At 45.0% G+C, this 18,482-nt stretch overlaps 2 protein-coding genes across 2 annotated transcripts in view; one reads left to right on the top strand and one right to left on the bottom strand.

The window, feature by feature from the left end:
* The window catches only part of PLCD1 (phospholipase C delta 1), a 56,441-nt gene extending 55,992 nt beyond the window's left edge, over window positions 1-449 (bottom strand). Inside the window, exon 1 of the mRNA XM_033165706.1 lies at window positions 371-449. Coding sequence (XP_033021597.1) covers window positions 371-404 — 34 coding nt within the window. The 5' untranslated portion in view covers window positions 405-449. The remainder of the gene's footprint in view (window positions 1-370) is intronic.
* Window positions 450-1,137: 688 nt separating this feature from the next.
* DLEC1 (DLEC1 cilia and flagella associated protein) overlaps window positions 1,138-18,482 on the top strand; it is a 45,859-nt gene continuing 28,514 nt past the window's right edge. Inside the window, exons 1-13 of the mRNA XM_033165990.1 lie at window positions 1,138-1,156; window positions 3,852-4,114; window positions 5,364-5,504; window positions 6,027-6,183; window positions 7,114-7,224; window positions 8,710-8,909; window positions 10,122-10,345; window positions 11,365-11,446; window positions 12,164-12,251; window positions 13,822-13,995; window positions 16,177-16,313; window positions 16,434-16,526; window positions 17,683-17,773. Of these exons, the coding sequence (XP_033021881.1) occupies window positions 1,138-1,156; window positions 3,852-4,114; window positions 5,364-5,504; window positions 6,027-6,183; window positions 7,114-7,224; window positions 8,710-8,909; window positions 10,122-10,345; window positions 11,365-11,446; window positions 12,164-12,251; window positions 13,822-13,995; window positions 16,177-16,313; window positions 16,434-16,526; window positions 17,683-17,773 (1,780 nt within the window). The remainder of the gene's footprint in view (window positions 1,157-3,851; window positions 4,115-5,363; window positions 5,505-6,026; window positions 6,184-7,113; window positions 7,225-8,709; window positions 8,910-10,121; window positions 10,346-11,364; window positions 11,447-12,163; window positions 12,252-13,821; window positions 13,996-16,176; window positions 16,314-16,433; window positions 16,527-17,682; window positions 17,774-18,482) is intronic.

The following is an 18,482-nucleotide window of genomic DNA, read 5'->3' as shown; positions in this document are numbered from 1 at the left end:
TTTTACTATCCTTAAATAAATGTTTCTCCAAAGCGGAGCCACAATAAAATATTCTGCTGGGATGAACTATTTTTCTTCCTGCAGCATAAACACTGATCGATAAGTGGCGCAATGCCTGGGCAGCACATCGCTCAGATCTGCCATTGCCAACCTGGCGCCCTCAAAGTGTTTTGGGCTACAACGGCCATGCTGGTTGAGGATAGTCCAAAACATCTGGAGCATGCCGCATTGCCAATGGCTGACTCAAAAATTCAGCGTGGCTGCGCATGGGGGACTTTGCACACCCTTAAGCCAGAGGCAAGGGAGCATTTCTCGGCAGCGTTTCAACCGTGCACACGCCTGCCATAAATCACTGCAAGCCTCGACTCACCATGAGAGGCCAAGGGGCTGCCATCGTGCTCCATTCTCCAGGAAAGCCCACCGGGGGGAAAAGGCACTTCTGCAGCTGCGGCAGATGTGGTTGCCCAGATGTTGGAAGCGAGCTGAGCGGACCTGCAAATAATTCTGCAATCCAGGCACAGCCTTGGCGGGGCTTGTGAGAGGCTCCGCGTCTCTTCTGCGCGCCGGGAAAGTGCTGATGCAAAGGCAACTCACACTTTTTGCAGCACCACAGGTCCTCGGAGCGCAGAGGAGGGTTCTCCGAAGGAGGAGTCCAGGCCCCAGCAATGCCTCTCTCTCAGGCAAACAGGGCCCTCCTCTAATACTGACGTCCCTGCTGGCAGCTGTGCGGAGGGAAAAGCAAACCAGGCCTCCGCCCAAATTGCTCATCACAAACCCTGTCATTTGGCAGCTGGAATGAAAGTTGGGCCTGTGTTGACAGGGATATTTAAAGCCCATTGGGGGGGGGAGAGGGACAAAAAGGAGCAACACAGCAGAGAAGAGGGTCAAAGGGCAATATTCCCAAACTGAGAGAGAAAGAGAGAGGAGTCCCAGACTAAATGCATGTGTGGAAATCTCTAAAAACAGCAGCGACCTTGGGGCAGAGGAATAAACAGAATTGCTATCTCGCCTGCTTTTCTGGACAGGCAAGCAGTTCCAAAATGTTGTATAGTCGATCGCCTTTCCCTATGAAAGACACGGGGTGCTATTTCCAGACTTGAAATCAATGCTGCTGTCTTAGCTCTTATTACTGCGTTAATGGATGAAGCCCAAAGAGGTACACCATCTCTCTCTCTCACACACACACTGTATCTTCAAGCTGGTAGGAAAGAAAAAACGACCAGCAAGCAAAATTTTGCCACGCGGCTGAGAAAAATGTAGGAGCCCTGCCAGAAAAGAAGACAAACCCAGAGCTTCAGAAATAGACATGAAACACACTCAGATTAGAGACTTGAAACTTCAAAGGTTTGCGGGTGTCTGAACGGGACACAAATATAATCCTGGATCACAGCTTTGTAATTTTGGAGATTTGCAATGGAAGAGAGGGTGGGAATTGGAGAAGGCAGGCCAGATTCCAAAGGCTGGCAGAGTAGGATAATGTAGTACAGTGTTTTTCAACCTTTTTTGGGCAAAGGCACACTTGTTTCATGAAAAAAATCACGAGGCACACCACCATTAGAAAATGTTAAAAAAAAATTAAAATTAAAAACGCTAATAAACTCTGTTAAAAAAAAAAGAAAATGTTAAAAAAATTAACTCTGTGCCTATATTGACTATATATAAAGTAATTTTTCAATTTTTCCCACGGCACACCAGGCAACATCTCGCGGCACACTAGTGTGCCACGGAACAGTGGTTGAAAAACACTGATGTAGTAACCCATCCATCCCAGCCATTATGTTAGCTCCCTCCCCGGGGGTCCATCACCCTCCTTGCTTTCCTCTTTGTGCAGAGAAAGCCAGTAAATAATTGCAACATTTAAGAGTCTTCTTTGCAATTAGAGAAATGTTGACAATCTTGTTCTTGATGGGTGTGTGGGAAGTTCACCCGGCAGGGAACATCTTCGGGTGAGGAATTCCCCCCAGGATCCTGAACAGTGACATTCCTTTGAGATGACAAAACAATGTGCACCCTTGGGTTTTATTGGAGCAATGAGTGGATGGATAAAAAGCAGTTTTGTGGGTGCGTCTGTGCATTAATCAGTACCGATTGCTTTTCAAAAGTAAAATTGCAAGGCTGTTGTTTGTTTGTTTGTTTGTTGTTGTTGTTGTTGTTGTTGTTGTTGTTATGTTAAGCCTGCAACCAAATAGCTGGCTGGATAGTATAAAGTCCTAGCAGGCTCAAACAAGGGAATCAGATGCTAGGGACCCCCCCCCTATCTTATTCTCTGCAACACTACAGTATGTGTAAGCACAGGGAACTGAGGAGGTGGAGGCATGAATTTCCAGCTGCACAGCTGCTGAGTAATGAGCATGGGTAGGCAAACTAAGGCCGGGCGAACGGATCCGGCCCAATCGCCTTCTCAATCCAGCCCACGGACGGTCTGGGAATCAGCGTGTTTTTACATGAGTAGAATGTGTGGTTTTATTTAAAATGCATCTCTGGGTTATTTGTGGGGCATAGGAATTCGTTCATTCCCCCCCCCCCCAAATAGTCTGTCCCCCTACAAGGTCTGATGGACAGTGGACTGGCCCCCTGCTGAAAATGTTTGCTGACCCCTGCATTGCAGCGACAACCCATGTTGCAATTGCACTGTTTATTTTTTTAAAAAATGCATGCCACTGTTTCCTAAAATATATCAAAGCAATGTACAATGTGTGCATACAATAAAAGCTACAGATCACTGCCAACCACAACAGATTTTTCTTTTCTTGAATTGTCTGCAGAATCCTGGTGGCACAGAAAGGTTTCCAGCAAACATTTTTTTAAAAAAACTTAAAATTTAATACAAAAACGCCTGCTGGCTTTCCATCGGGAGAGCATGCCACAAGACCGAGTGGCCGACATTGAAAGTTCAGTTTTGTGTTGACCGTCACATCAGCTTCGCCAACACGGGGGACAACAACCAAGGATGCATCTGTAGATGGTTTCAGTGATGGAACTGGGATTTAACAGCTCAGAGTAGTAGGCACAGCGACCAGATTTGTTCTGGACTGGGGACCTTGCACTTGCATTTAAAATTAAATTAAGATAAACAAAGGGCATGATCTCTGAGGGTTTTTGCCTACAGTCAAGTGGTATATATATACAGGTAAAACTCGAAAAATTAGAATATCGTGGACAGGTTCATTTCTTTCAGTAATTCAACTTAAAAGGTGAAACTAATATATGAGATAGACTCATGACATGCAAAGCTAGATATCTCAAGCCTTTATTTGTTATAATTGTGATGATTATGGCGTACAGCTGATGAGAACCCCATAATCATCACAATTATAACAAGTAAAGGCTTGACATATCTCGTTTTGAATGTCATGAGCCTATCTCATATATTAAACTCCAGTAGCTAATGAAAAACATTGCTTACATAAATGGACTTTTCCACAATATTCTAATTTTTCAAGTTTCACCTGTATATTATGAAATTTCACACACAACTGCTAACACATTTGCAAAGCTAAGCAAGGCCTGGTATGGTTTCAAACTGAATGCGGGCTTGATTGTTGAGATTCTTGTGTTGCAGGGGGGTTGGACTAGACGACCCTCAAGGGTCCCTTCCAACTCTTTGATTATATATCCTCCTTGCCTGCACTGAAAGGCTCATGGGGCGGCTTATTCTTTCCCTTCTCGCCGCTCCTCAGCCTAAAATGAAAAAAAAGCACACAGCCCTGTGCACATTCACCTAGGGGAGGAAGACCCCTAGATCAGATCCGGGCTGAGTAATCATTGCAAAGCGCTGGGCTGAACCGCTTTAGATAAAACCGCGGAGGGAGGTGCAGCGGGGAGACGAAAGGCGCTCTGCCCACGCTCAGAGGCAGTCCCGCAGCAGCGAAGAAGAACAAACGGGGGAGCCTGCTCAGCCACGCCCCTCTCTGGGCGGGAGGGGCCGGAGCAGGAGGAGGCGGAAGTAAGGCCGGAAGCCGCCGTTGCTAAGGGCCGAGGGAAGCGGGCCCTTAGCAACGGGGAGAAGTTTCGCCGGGCGAGCCGGGAGCGAGCGGCGGAGGGAGGCGCCATGGCTCGTCAGAGCCCCGAGCCCTCCATGGGCAGGCACAGGCCGGCCTCGGAGCTGACTCAGGTGAGGGAAGAGAAGCCTCCCGGAGTCGTGGGTTCGAGACCCGTCGTTGGGTCAGAAGTTTCCGGCATTGCAGGGGGGGCTCGGCTGGATGACCCTCGGGGGTCCCTTCGACAAAACTCGCGCGTCATAGGCTAGAGCTTCTCTGGGCATATGCAGAACGCCCTTCTTTCTCATATCTGAGGAGTTTGGGGGTTTTTTTGAGGGCGGCGAGGAAGTTTCGACTGCCGCGCGCTTGCATCCGGGCAGGGAAAGGTTTGAGGAGGTTTCTCTGAGCATGTGCAGAGCTCTTTCTTTCTCGCTCTCTCCCACAACACCGCTGATGTTTGATTTTTGGAGGGAGCTGCGTATGCAATTCAGGCTCCGAAGCACGTGGGTGTGGTAAAAAGGAAATTCTCTGAGCGTGTGCAGAGTGCCTTTCTGTCTCACTCAAACCACAGCATATCCCAGATTTGATTTTGAGGGTGGAGTGGAAAACGTTCCTTATATGCATGTTTACTCTGCTGCTTAGACATGTATTTAAAAGGTTGCGCCTGGACACACACGCATACACACAGACTAGAGCTTCTCTGAGGATGTGCAGAGTGCCTTTCCTTCTGCAACATATCTGAGATTTAATTCTGAGGGTGGGGAACGGTTATCCCTTGTGCTTTTTTATTCTGGTGTATTTGCATGTGAAAAGCCTTGTGTAAACAAAAATGTATTCAGTCTGAAAATCATTACCAACACCCGCTTTCCAGAGTAAACAATGTTAGCAGAGTACTTTGGGAGCTGCTTTGGTTTGCAGCAGATTTTGATACGAAGCTTTATGTTGTTTTATTTACTGTATTGCATATTGTTGTTTTTTGTACTGTACACCGCTTTGGATTTTTAAAAGAAAACATATGAAGTGGTTTATACATATACCTAAATAAACTTTTTCATTCCGTCCTGCACTTTTTAAAATTCCACGTTGACCTGCTAAACAGCTGTTTTCAGCTGAATCTCAACTTTTAATGGAAGTTTTCTATACATCCCGTTTATCAAGGTCATCATTGCAAACTTTGGTATTGTTTGGCCTTCGAGTTAACCTCATCTGAGTCAGTTGCAGTTATGTTGATGAGATAAAGTCTTTAGTAATTATTTCCCCATTTTTATTACATTTTATTTAAATACCTAATCCTCCTCACTCTGGGACCTTTGTGAAATATTCTCAAAATCACATCCAGTCTCCAAAGCTTTAAAAAAAAATCTTCATTTTTTTTCTGTGTAGGACATTTCCCATCTGCTGGCAAGTGTCTTTAAGCATATGTATACTTCAGAGTTCATAGCAGCGAACACAGTGGAAAATATGATCAAATCCCGTGGAGGAGACAATTCCCACCATGAGCAGTTTGTGAAAGAGTTGCAAAAGGTAATCTCTCCATTCCGACCTGTAGATAAATAACCTGTAGAAAAATAACTTAATAAGCCTCTACACATGCACACACTCAGTAATCTTTTCTTCTTCAGATTGGCTGTTGGTGCAGACTTACATGAACATTGCAAAGCTCTTCCCACTCACCCACTGCCGCCAATTTTGTAAAACAGCTGTTTGTGTCTATTGCCTCCATCAAGGCAAATTACAATTGAGCACTATTTTAAAAATGCTTTGATTGCTTTACAGATGGCTCTGGGAACCTGTATGCCCACCTTCCGCAGCCTGGTGTTCTCCAAACTGTCCAGTAAACTGGGTAGTCCACTTTAAACTGGCAAAAAAGTTTAACCCTGTAGGTTCTGGAATATATCACACAAACATAGTGGACTGCAGTTCCCATCAGGCTGTGCCGGCTGAGGTTGATGGGAGCTGTAGCCCAATACATCTGTAGTGCCACTGGGCAGAGGAAGGCTGCTTTACATTATTAGTAAATCAGCAATTATCTGGTTGCCACATCAGGTCCACAAGGAATATAATGGCCGGCTGACGGAAGCAGACATGCTAGAAAGGCACATCATGCAGGCAAGGGCCCGAGCCGCAGCAGAAGAGGAAAGGATCGTGAACTTATATCAAACGGAGGTTCCAGAGAACTACGCTCATATTAAAATGCCACCAGGTGAGGCAAGTGACAGTTTCATATCTTCTGGGGAGGCCTTTCCATTGGTCCTGCCACCTTCACAGGCATCTTTGGTGAGAGCACAAGAGAAAGCCGCCTTGGTGACTGTTTCCGGTTGTAGAAATCCCTTGCCTGGGAGGCTATGCTGGACCCTTCTTGGCTTTGCATTCTCCAGAAAGCAAAGACATTTTTTTTGTCTCTGGCAGGCCTGTGGCCACTAACTGGCTGTTGTGGCAGGGACTTCTAAGGGTCAGGGGTTGTGTGCTTTTAGAATCAAAGAATTGTAGAGTTGGAAGGGAACCCAAGGGTCATCCAGTCCAACCCCCTGAAATGCAGGAATCTCAACTAGAGCATCCATGAGATGACCATTCAACCTATACTTAAAAGCCTCCAGTGGTTTTAAGTATTTTCAGTGCTATTTTTAATAGGATTGCTTACTTGTTTTTTTTTAAATATTTGTATTTATTGCGTTTTTAGTTGTGTCTGTTTTAGTTTGTGCTGTGAGCCACTTTGTGTCCTGCACTGCATAAAAAGATGGGAATATGAAATCAATCATTATGCAGCTTCCTATTTTATCTCGACAGGCAAAGGGAAAATATTTCTTCTGGTTCACAGGGAAAAGGTTAATTTAATTAAGCAAAGCCACGGATTTGAGACGGGTTTGGATTGGAGCATTACAAATTACTTATTTGACCCAAAATAGCGCTAAAGGGATTTCCAAGATAATGATATGGGGAGCTTTACCATTTTAAGTGTTGAACAATCTGCATTTCTGAATATTTATGTATTAACATTTTCCTGGACTGGTAGTCCTAATTTTGGTGTTCGTGTGAGTTATATTGAAATGGTCACTATAAATGATAAAACAACTGTCTGATGGACTGCTGTCTTTCTCTAACCTTAACCTCTCTTTAAATGTGCATGCCATAGTGAAATCTACCTTCAGATGGTGTGTGGATAGCAAGCTTCTTAAAGACCATAATTTAATCTGCCCTGAAGATTATATCACGGACCCAGAAATAATTTCCCGAGCACCTAAAGGTAAGCTTTCCAAGCAAGGCTAATACGGCTTGCCAAGAATATGCATAGCTGTCAACCCTCCCTGCTGTTCCCCACTGCTATAATAAGGGAATTTCTTACAAAAAAGGAAAATGTTGACAGCTATGGAATATGATTTAGGAATCACATGAAATAACTACACTATTTGAGATTTCTGTTTGTACTCCCATGTTCCCTCAAAGCATCACAGAGTGACTGGTGTGAAGTTACCCCTCTCAAGTTATATATTAGCCTATATCCATTTTATAGCTGTTTTACTGTTGCCCAAAGAATCCTGGGAATTGTAGTTTGGTGAGGGTGTTGATAATTCTTAGGAATCTCAATCTCCACTCATTGAGTTTTCAAACTTCCTTGAGGAGAGAGGCCTGTGACGGAGAGCAAGCCAGATAGGTAGATCCTTGATAATAGAATTGTACAGTTGGAAGAGACCACAAGGGTCATGTAGTCTAACCCCCTGCAATGCAGGTATCTTTTGCCTGTTCATGACCCTGTGATTCTTTTGCCCAATGTGAGACTTGAACCCATGACCCTGTGTGGTGCCACCTTGCTGCAAAGCTTTAGCTGTAACCTATCTATATCTATCTGAACGTATCTATATATTTATCTACACTCAGGGTAAATATTGGGCCAGAGAGGAGAGAAATGGCCAGGTTCAAAACTGTTTTTTCCCCTTAAGAAGAATGTGCTCAAATTTTTATTTGCATTTTGTAAACTTGCTAGCTGCTTGATGGGGCATGCTGACAAAGGGAGGGGAAAATGCATGCTCTCTGTCCTTATTTATTAATTAAAGTATACCCTGCCTTTTTATCCAAAAATTAGACCCTCAAGGCAAGTAATAACCATTCTAAAACAACAGTGAGTGGGCTAAGATGAAAAGCCCAAGAATGAACAGCTGCAGTAATAATAAACAGGCTGAACACCATGCTGACAAGCACATCTAGATACAATGGTTTTCAGCTGCCGCCTAGAGGCCCAAAGATAGGGAATCATCAGGTTTGCAACAGAGAGTTCTGCAGCTTAGATGCCACCACCAAGAAGGCCCCGTCTGACACATCAAGACTCTCTCTAAATATTGTGGGCAGGTACATATGACTGGAGATGGCCTTTTAGGTATCCAAGCTCCAAATGTAGTGTTGGCTGCTTTTAAAACTTTTGGGGTTTATTTTAAAGAGAGCACTCAGCTCCCCAAAGCAGCAAAAATTAAAAAATAAAAAGGGTCACAAAATAGCACACAGGTACTAGTTTAGTATTTCCTATGCAATATTCTTTGGCTGCCCTGCAGAAAGCCAGAGTTGGCCATTTGGAGGACAATCACATTTTACAAGTCTGAGCCAGCCCTCTTTGTGGTGAAAAATGAAGAGGCATCACCTGGAAAGGTCTTCCAAATCACATTGGAATTTGCAAGAAAAAGATTGACCAGACCACTGCCTTTTTTCAGTGCGTTTAGACCTTCCCTTTTAATTGCAGATTCATCTGAGCCTGGCTACTTGCAAGAGATACTTAGCTTCAAACAGCATATTTCTGACAAACCAAATTCTCCTGGAGTTGGGGAAAGCCAGCGTGTTAACAAGATTCTGGAAAATCTACCAGAAGTATCGTTATCCAGCATTACATTTGAGTCTTCACCTTCTGTTGTTTCGGATAAATTGAAGAAAACACTTTCTAAGGTATCTGTATGTGTTTCATTGCCTTATTGCACATGTAGACAAGTGGAAAACCTCAACCTCATTTTTGTATCTAACCCTTTCCTGCCACTAAAGGCTCCTTAGACTGCCCCATTCTTCCATCGTATCAGTTCCTTCTGTCCTGTTTGTTTGTTTGTTTCTTCCTTACTTGCCTTGACTTTTGAAAGTGTTTCCATCTGCCATTTTCTGTCTAGTTTCAGAACAACAGGGAAGAGCAGTGTTTTATTTGAATTTTGGGTATACATCAGTTTATTTGTATGCTGGCTTTCCATGGTTGAAACTGTGCTCAAGGCAGCTTACAGCATGAAATAAATTATATAATTACAAGCATAACAAAAGTAGTCATGAACAGTAAATTAAACATAAAAAGTACACAACCGAATTGAAACAATTTCCACACAAATCACAATAAGGTCTGAAATAAAGATTTTAATGAAATCTCAATAACTGCAACAACTCCCCCTGCAACAAACCCCCTTAAACAGTACCCCAGCCTAAGAGTCTGTTCAGCAGCCTCAGCTTCTGCAGCTGGAGTCAGTCTGGGCCTCGCCCTCCCAGGCCAGGTGGGGAAAGGTCTGTAAGGCAAGGAGCAGGTCTTCCAGGACTCACAGCCAAGATTTTCTCTGGCCTCAGCTTTTGTAGCTGGAGTAAAGGTATGCAGCCAGTGAGACAAGGGCCTCTTTCTTTTAATATTGCAAATATAACAGATATTTGTAGCAGGAAAAGCAAATTCTGTAACTGTAAGGGGCATAGTTCTGCCAATTAGATAAATATGTGTATAAGTTATACAATCTAAAAAGTTGTGTACTTTAAAAAAACACAACTTCGGCGAGGACGCCATTGCGGGCGGTCGTGGGTTGCTTCGGCAGCGAAGCGACTCAGGCCGTCCCGGGGGTAGGAGCCCCGCTACCGCAAAGCTTTTACCAGAAACTTCCTGTCCTTTCCATTTCGATGTCTGTCTTGGCATTCTTGAGCACCAGAGACTTGTTCTGTTGGGTGTAAACCACTAAAGCAAAAGTAGTGATCTTTCTGTTTCCAACAGAGAATGCCACTGCTTCCCTCTGCAAAATGAGGTCAGCATATATGTTGCGATTTGGGGTGTTTATGATCGGTCTTAATGAATGTGAGCGAATCCATCGTAAACCTGTATCTGAAAGCGGGGTTTTTTTTCTTTGCCATCACGCCTCCTGCCAGAAGAAGGATCGTCCCTCGCAAAAATCAGCTTGGAAGAATGACATGTCCCGACCCGAAAGACAAAAAGACCGCGCTTACCTCCAGAGGCTGGAGGACCGCCACAACTTCCTGAAGAATCCCCGCTTTTTCCCGCCTAACTCTCTTCGTGGCGGCAAGTCCTTGATCTTGCCTCAGAAGAAGGTGCAGCGAATGATCGCAGGAAAGAAAAAGACCATGGTGGAAAGGTAACTGCTCTTTTCCTTTCAGAACAGATAAAAACAAATCATCTAAATCAACTAGAGCCAGCATTCCCAACAGCAATAATTATACTGAGCATTTACATCACCCTTTCAAGCATTCAAAGCCATCTTGTTCATTCCCCCTACAGCTCTTAAACAGTTCTGGTGATGTCAGGTAATGTTACCGCCATTGTGTTGCAGGTGGAGGCTTGGGGGGGAATAATAGCATTTGCTCCTGAGTGCTGAGTTTGCAGTTGAGGGCCAAACTGAATGTGACACAAAACACAGGTCTGCTGCAGAAAATGGCACCTTTATGCCTGCCTCACTTTTACTTTGCCTTCCATTATGTACAGTAGAATTTTATCTGTGCCCATGTGTCAAGGGCTGCTGGGAAGGGCCGTAGCCAGTGCTTTTTTTTTCAGCTGGAGCATGCCAGAGCACAGTTCCGACACCTCTCAGGTGGGTGCCATTGTGAGCTGGAGCTTCTTGCCTTTACATACTTCTGAGAAGCCCCAAACAGACATTTAAAGACAAAACTGAAACTGGCCAGTGTGTGCAAGTCTCCACTTTTTTTTTTAAAAGATCTACGACTCCAACTAGCTCCTAGCTGCGATGGGTCAAGCTATGGGGCAGAGTCAATTCGTATTTCCTTTTCTTCAATCCATCTCCATGTAGTGGCAGCAGGCTTTAAACTTTCCAGCCAGGCTTCTACAGTTGCATGTGTCTGCATTTATTTGACCTGCACCAGAACCAGGGGTGACCCCCCCAAACCAACTAAGGAGATAGTTTGCTGTAGTTTTTAACACCTTTGTGGCCAGTGAACACAGCTGTTGTCGAACCGGCATCTGTTCTGGGCGTGATGTGAAGGACTTTGCAGCTCCATGCCTCTCAAGAAAGAAAGAAAGAAAGAAAGAAAGAGAGAGAAAGAAAGAAAGAAAAAGAAATTGGCGATGCCACTGTTCTTACCTGCTATGTGCAGGCTGTAATCACTCCCTTGTTTTTCTTACCGTCTCATTTCATTTCAGCGACTCCCAGTCTGTGCCTGTCTTTCTAGCAAACCCACCGGCTGTTGTGTTTTCTTATTATGAAGTTGGGCAGGTTTATGAGGTAAGAGCTTCTCGCTGTGCAGGATACGAGTTTTGCTCTGCAGAAGTGCTAATTCTCTCCATCTCCATCTCCCTCTCCCTCCCAACCCCAGTCTCTGTTACTTCCTTTGCCTCTTAAGGCTCTGCATGTAACTCTTCCCACCCTTGTATGTTGGAGCCTCAATAATAATAAGCTTCCATTTTCTATTAAAATATTTCATAAAATGTGGAACCCGCAACAAAATGTTACAGCGCGGAGTTCGGGATTCCAGCCACTCTGCTCTGTTCACCCTTTCCTCCAGGTATCCCCACCACCACCTCCCAGAAACAGTTAGTCAACATCGAGTGGAAACTGAGCACACTTAGTAGTCGTTGCGTTGTTGCTTGGTCCTTCCTCAATCTTTTTCTAAAGCGTGCATGTACTTCTGCAACCTTTAGGTTACCCCACACCTGCTGATACTTTGCATCTTGTGTGGGGGGTGATGCTGTTTTTACTATATCAGGAACATCACTTACAGCCCAAACTCTGGAAATAGTGGGAACGATTCTTTGTTGATTGAATAATGCCCAGTTCCACCTTGTTTAGGAAAACCTTCAGGGGCAGGTTGTTACTGTTACTATTATTTATTCATTTTATTTCCTGGAATAATAATATCATCATTTCCAAAGGCTAAAAATGCCTCACAGGATGTATATATATGCTGCCATGTTGTTGTTTTTTACCTTTCTCTCTTTGCAGATGACCGTAGAGTTACAGAACATGACTTCAACATCTCAGTGTCTTAGAATAATTCCTCCAGCTACCTCTGCCTTTTCCATTGGGCTGGGTGAGGTTCAGGGATGCAAATACACTTGTTGGTTGCTTTTCTGCAGAAATTGGCATTTTAAAAATGCCTCCTGGTGGCTAGAAATTTGCTTCATTTCCTGAAAGAACAGGAAAACACTTGTCCTGAGAATTGCAAATACTGTGTGAGCCATGCTGGTGATCCCCATATTTTAAATTAGTCACGGACATAATTTGGCTGTCATTTGGACAAGCTCAGGGCACCCAGGTCCTGCTTTGAGACACTCATTGTCAGAAGTATCAGTTATCCAAGTACAAAGAATTATACCCAAACTTCGCTACAGGAATGGCTAATTCAGATATCCAAACAGCCAGAGTTTGCCCACTACTTCCTTACTTGTTTGTGTTTTGCTGGTCGGTTGCAGCCATTTCTGGCAAAAATCATAGAGGAAAGTCAGATAAATCACTTGTTAGTGGGACGTGGGTGGCGCTGTGGTCTACTCTAAACCACTGAGCCTCTTGGGCTTGCTGATCGGAAGGTCGGCGGTCCAAATCCCCGCGATGGGGTAAGCTCCTGTTGCTCTGTCCCAGCTCCTGCCAACTTAGCAGTTTGAAAGCATGCCAGCGTGAGTAGATAAATAGGTACCGCTGTGGCGGGAAGGTAAACAGCATTTCCCTGCACTCTGACACTTGTCACGGTCCTCCGTGCCCCAGTAGCGGTTTAGTCATGCTGGCCACATGACCCAGAAAACTGTCTGTGGACAAACGGCAGCTCCCTCGGCCTGAAAGCAAAATGAGCATCGCAGCCCCATAGTCGCCTTTGACTGGACTTAACTGTTCAGGTGTCCTTTACCTTTGCATTTTTAAATCACTTGTTCTTCTTTGGTTTTTGCTGAGTGGCTGTAGCAGTTTCAAGCAGAAAGCAGGGAGGGAGGGAGAAAAGGCAATCATGAATGAGAAATGCTCCCGTCAGAAATAATGGAAACCACCAGCTCATTACGCAAATGTTTGCCCAATGAACAATTCCCTGAGAGCATTCAGAAAGCAGGACCTGCATGTAGGTGCCAAGGCAGTGCTGGTTGCCAAATTCCTATGAAAATCTTACAATGGAAGTGTAATCCTAAAGTTGCAAACCTAGGAGAAAACCTATTGAAATCAGTGGAGCTTTATTTCCAATAAACATGTATAATCCGGCAGTTCAGGAGCTGAGGAGGACCTGGATTGGTATGCTCCAGGGTGAGGATGATAAAATTAATTACAAGTTAAATGCAGAGGCATAGAAATAGGCATTGTGAGTGCAGGAGCCCAGGATAGCAATTCAGAGAGGCCAAAGCACTGTGGATCAAATGCAATTTGTTCTGTTTTTTTGTTTTAACCTCTGGGTGCATATCGCTCTTCTCCTGCTTTCTCATTTAGACCGGTTGCTCAGTGGGGCAGCAACCTGTCCTCTAGTATTCTCAAAAGTGCCTTTGCACATTGCTGGCACTATCTTATTAACAACAACAACAACATCCTTGTTGTGCTCAGGGCAGAATTCTTTTGCAACCTGCTTGCGGCACCAGATGCATCTGTGATAACGAATTTTTCAAAGGACACCTGTGCTCCTTCTCTAGGACAATTTCCAGGCGAAGGAGGACTTGTTGCCCCCGGAATGAGTTGCTACTATGTGGTCCAGTTTATTCCGGAATACCTGTCGGATTACAAGGATTACATACTAGTAGAGTCGCAAACAACCTACCCGCTGCTGGTCCCTTTGGAAGGCCGAAGGCCACCTCCCATCTTAACGTGTGAGTTTTCTTTTATTTAAAAGCACGGACTATTTGTGGGGCAAGTATGTGAGCTTCTGGGACGTTCTTAGGATGTCATAGGTCCATCTCGTTCAGCCTCCCATTTCTCGGGGCGGATCCGCATGTTGTTTATAACGTAAAAAAATGTGTTGTTAAAATGTGACACCAGAGGGCGCTGCAAAGCAGCGAGCCACTGGCAGAGGGAATGAAACGTTATAGAATGTTATAGCGATCAGTGTAGATCCAGCCTCACAGTGGTGAGCCGGATGCCTGTGGGAGAAACTTACAAGCAGCGTCCCAAGGCAATAACCCTCCTGCGTTGTTGCTTCCCAGCAGCCTGCCATAGCTCAGTGGTAGAGCATTTGCCTTGCACGCAGAAGGTCCCAGGTTCAGTCTCTAACATCTCCAGGTAGGACTCCTACCTGGAACCTTGGAGAGCTGCTGCCAGTCAGTGAAGACAGTATTGATCTAGATGGGCCAATGGTCTGGCTCAAAATGTGTTCCTTTGGTGTATTCAGTAGTATTGCTCCTGAAGCCTGGGGGTGCCATATAGTCACTGCAATTAATAGCCATTGATGCCCCCATCCTGCATGTTGCTGAATCTTATTATAAAGCCATCAAGGTACAGTGGAACCCTGGGTTACGCACACCCCAGGTTGCGGACGTTCGAGTTAAGAATGCCTGCAACCCGGAAGCGTTTCTGGAGCGCGCGACCCCCAGGTGCACAGAACGCTTCTGCGCACTTTGCGCATGTGCAGAAGCGCTCAAATCACGCTACTTCCGGGGTTTTTTGTGCGTTCGGGATACGCACCCCCGCCTTACGCATGGCGACCTGGAATGGATGGGGTTCCACTGTATTTGCTATCGCTGCATCTTGTTGCAATGAATTCCATAAACTAATTCTGCAGAATGGGCAGAAAGCGCTTTATTTTATCTGCCTTGGGTGACCCTCGTTTCTACTATCGTGAGAAGGCGAAAGGACCTCCCCCTTTTGCAACTCCAGAATCACCTCACCCTGCAACAAAACTTACCTGATCTTCCACTGGTTTTAAACTGTTTCCCAGCCCCCCAGTCAGCAGCAGCTGATGCTGTGGATTAGAAGCTGGAAAACAAGGGAATTGGGAGCATAGAAAGATGTTTTGTGCTGAATCAGACCATTGGTCCTTCCAGCTCAGTCTACACTGGCTGACAATAGCTTTCCTGGACTTCAGATCTACCTGGAGAGTCCATGGACTGAAACTGGAACATTGTGCATTTGAAGCAGGCTCTCTACCCTTCTCCCCCCCCCCCCAGCAGGTCTTCACCTCGCTATGGTCTCTATACTACCTGCATGTGGCTCTCCAAGGTTTCAGGCTGGGTTCTCTCCTAGCCCTGCTTGGCGATGCTGGAGATTGAATCTGAGACCTTCTGCAGGCAAAGCAGATACTTCTTTGGAGGTCTTTAAGCAGAGGCTTGACAGCCATCTGTCAGGAATGCTTTGATGGTGTTTCCTGCTTGGCAGGGGGTTGCACTGGATGGCCCTTGTGGTCTCTTCCAACTCTAGGATTCTATGATTCTATGATTCTACTACCGCAGAGCTACAGCTCTTCCCAAATACAGGGGGACACAGTGAATCGTGCTAAATACAGCAGACCTGAAGGGCAGACCGCCACACATTGTTGCTGTTTACAAAGGCAACACCACAAGAGATCTTTGTGTGCCCCCTCTGCGAGAGGTCCAGAAGGTGGCAATGTGAGAACTGGCCTTTCCAGCAGCGGCTCCCCATTTGTGGAATGCTCTCCCCGAGGAGGCTTGCCTGGCACCTTCAATACACGTCTTTAGATGCTAGGTGAAAATATTCCTCATCTAGGCCTATGGCTAATTGAATACTCTATGGCCTTTTAAAGTGTGTGTATTGGGGGGTATTGATTTGTTTGTTATTAAGTTATATGTTTTTGTAACAATAAGTCTTTATACTGTAAACCATCCTATGATTCTTAGATGAAGGGTGGTATATAGATTTAATGGAGAAGGAGAAGGAGAATTTCACACCATGCCGACTGAAGAAGAACACAGTGAACCCCCACCCCTGACTACTGCCTCTAGACATAATAGAATGTATTGTCCTGGATTGAGAGTGCTTTATTTTTAAGCCCCTTTCCTGCTCTTGCTTCCCCCCTCCCTTTTCTTCTTTTGCTATAGTGCCTCACATTTTGGACTGCGGACCTTGTCTTGTGGGTGGAGTGAAGTTTACAGAATTCTTGTGCAAAAATGAAGGGTCCAGCATTGGGAAGTTCTGCATAATGCCAAAGCATATCTGGCCACCTCCTCACTTCCGGGTAAGTAAGAATAGGAAGTCCCACCCTCCACTACCATGCCCTCAATCCCATCTGGAACGTTAGGTTGCAGCACAGATTGCATACAGCCATGCGGTAACCATTCTCTTTTCTTCTATGAAGGCCGTTGCCACTTTAGGTTATGTGGAGCAAGAGCCGTTCGGGATCCGACCTGCCGTTTTTGAGCTAGCTCCAGGCCAGTCTACCCTAATTGAGGTCAGTTGTTGGCGCTCTAGCTCACATTTCAAGCATATGCTCAAAATAGATGTGCAGTTATTAGGAAATCTGAAGCAGGATTCAGCGGGTGGTTCATTCATTTGAGAGAGAAAAATGAAAGCAGGGGTAGCAACATAATGCCCTCCAGATGTTGCTGGACTCCAGCCCCTGTTGTTTTCTTCCGTCTCATGACCTTTTCTGTGGTGGCCCCCAAATAGTGGCACTGCCTTCTCTGCGACAGATTCCCAACGCCAACATTGGGGATGATCAGAAAACACACAAAGGCAGACTTCAGACTTGGGATTCTGCAATGATTGCTTGCTTTCTGTGTGTGATTTTATTAGTGATTGCTGTTTTAATTGTTTATGATCATCTTTTTTACAGTTTTTACTGTGCCATAACCTGCCCTGGGATCTTTAGCGATGGGCTGATAACAAATATGCCGACCAAATAAATCATCCTTTCCGCTGGGCCTAATAACTGTTCATCCCTCACCTGAACAGCCCCACATGGACTACCTCTGATACATAAGATTGGGTTGTTGTGACACTGAGGACAGATTTAGAATGATATGGTGATCAGAGTCAGTGTTTTGCTTGTGATGCGACTGTCTTCTACACTGAGCTTGAAGACAGATGTAAGATTAAAAAGAGGTGTTTGTTGCCGCTTTTTGTTTTATACAGTGGTACCTTGGTTCTCGAACTTAATCCGTTCTGGTAGTCCGTTTGACTCCCGAAATGGTTCAAAAACCAAGGCGCGACTTCCGATTGACTGCAGGAGCTTCCTGCACTCAATCGGTAGCTGCAGAAGCTGCTTCAGACGTTCGGCTTCCCAAAAAGTTCGCAAACTGCAACACTTACTTCCGGGTTTGCGGCGTTCGGGAGCCGATTGGTTCGGGAGCCAAGCCACTCGAGTACCAAGGTACGACTGTATTTTGTTCTCTCTGGATTACTGGTCTGCGTTTGAACTGTTTTAGGTTTTAGACATCATTGAGATCTTTTGGAGAATTATTGGCAGTCCCCTCATTGTGCAACACTTCCCAAGATTCTTTTGGAAGGCAATGATGAAGCTGAAACTTAGCACAACATTCATGTCCATTTGTAGCGTAGCCTGTGGGAGCATTGTTCTTTTCATGACGTAGAAACTTCTCTTACAGGTTGTGTTCATGCCCACTTTGCCCGAAGTGGTGTCAGTGAAGTATGTCCTCGTTTGCGACAATTGCCAAATCAACGACCTTACTGTGACAGGTTTGCCACTATCATCTTCGCATCTTTAGTATTCAAATGAAAATGAGTTTAGCGCCAGGACTTGGGGGCCATGCAGGCAAGCTCTCATCAGCAGGACCTCTTAACTAGGGGTGGGGGTCAAATTCAATCCAGTGATCAGCTAAAGCTGGATCTACCTAATTTGCGCTGTCTGAAATTGTGCCCCAACTGAAAAGAAACCATCCTTTTAAAAACCACACTTTTCTCTGTATTTTGCAGTGTGTTCTCCAACCAAGCAGCTTGTGCAAAACAACAACAACAACATATACTGAGGTTAACTGTGTGTGGGAATACATATAATCAGTGAAAGCAATATACAAAATGCATGGTATTAGGCAAAATTGCATAGAAAACGTGTGTTGGGAGATGGCCACACTAAAATGCTGGTGATTTTTCACTAGGACTTTTTTTAAAAAAACACAAACTGAAGTGGAAATGTGAACTGAGCAAGAGAAATGAAAATTGACAGATTTGCCCATCCATCCCTAATGGTCCTCTTGGAGGGTCCTCTTAATTCACAGTGGTTGGAGGGCAGTTGTGCAGCCTGTTGTCAGCTCAGATGACACCAGAAAGCAAATCAAGCCTCCTGGAAAATCCAGTATCTCCATGGCAGAACACGTGCTGTGAACGCAAAAGGGTTTAGCATTTGCTGCTGCCAACAAGTTTCTCAAGTGATAGCTCTGGCAAAAGA

Source organism: Lacerta agilis, chromosome 12, assembly GCF_009819535.1.
Source record: "Lacerta agilis isolate rLacAgi1 chromosome 12, rLacAgi1.pri, whole genome shotgun sequence".
Classification (NCBI taxonomy): domain Eukaryota; kingdom Metazoa; phylum Chordata; class Lepidosauria; order Squamata; family Lacertidae; genus Lacerta; species Lacerta agilis.
This window is presented reverse-complemented; position numbering and strand designations above follow the sequence as displayed.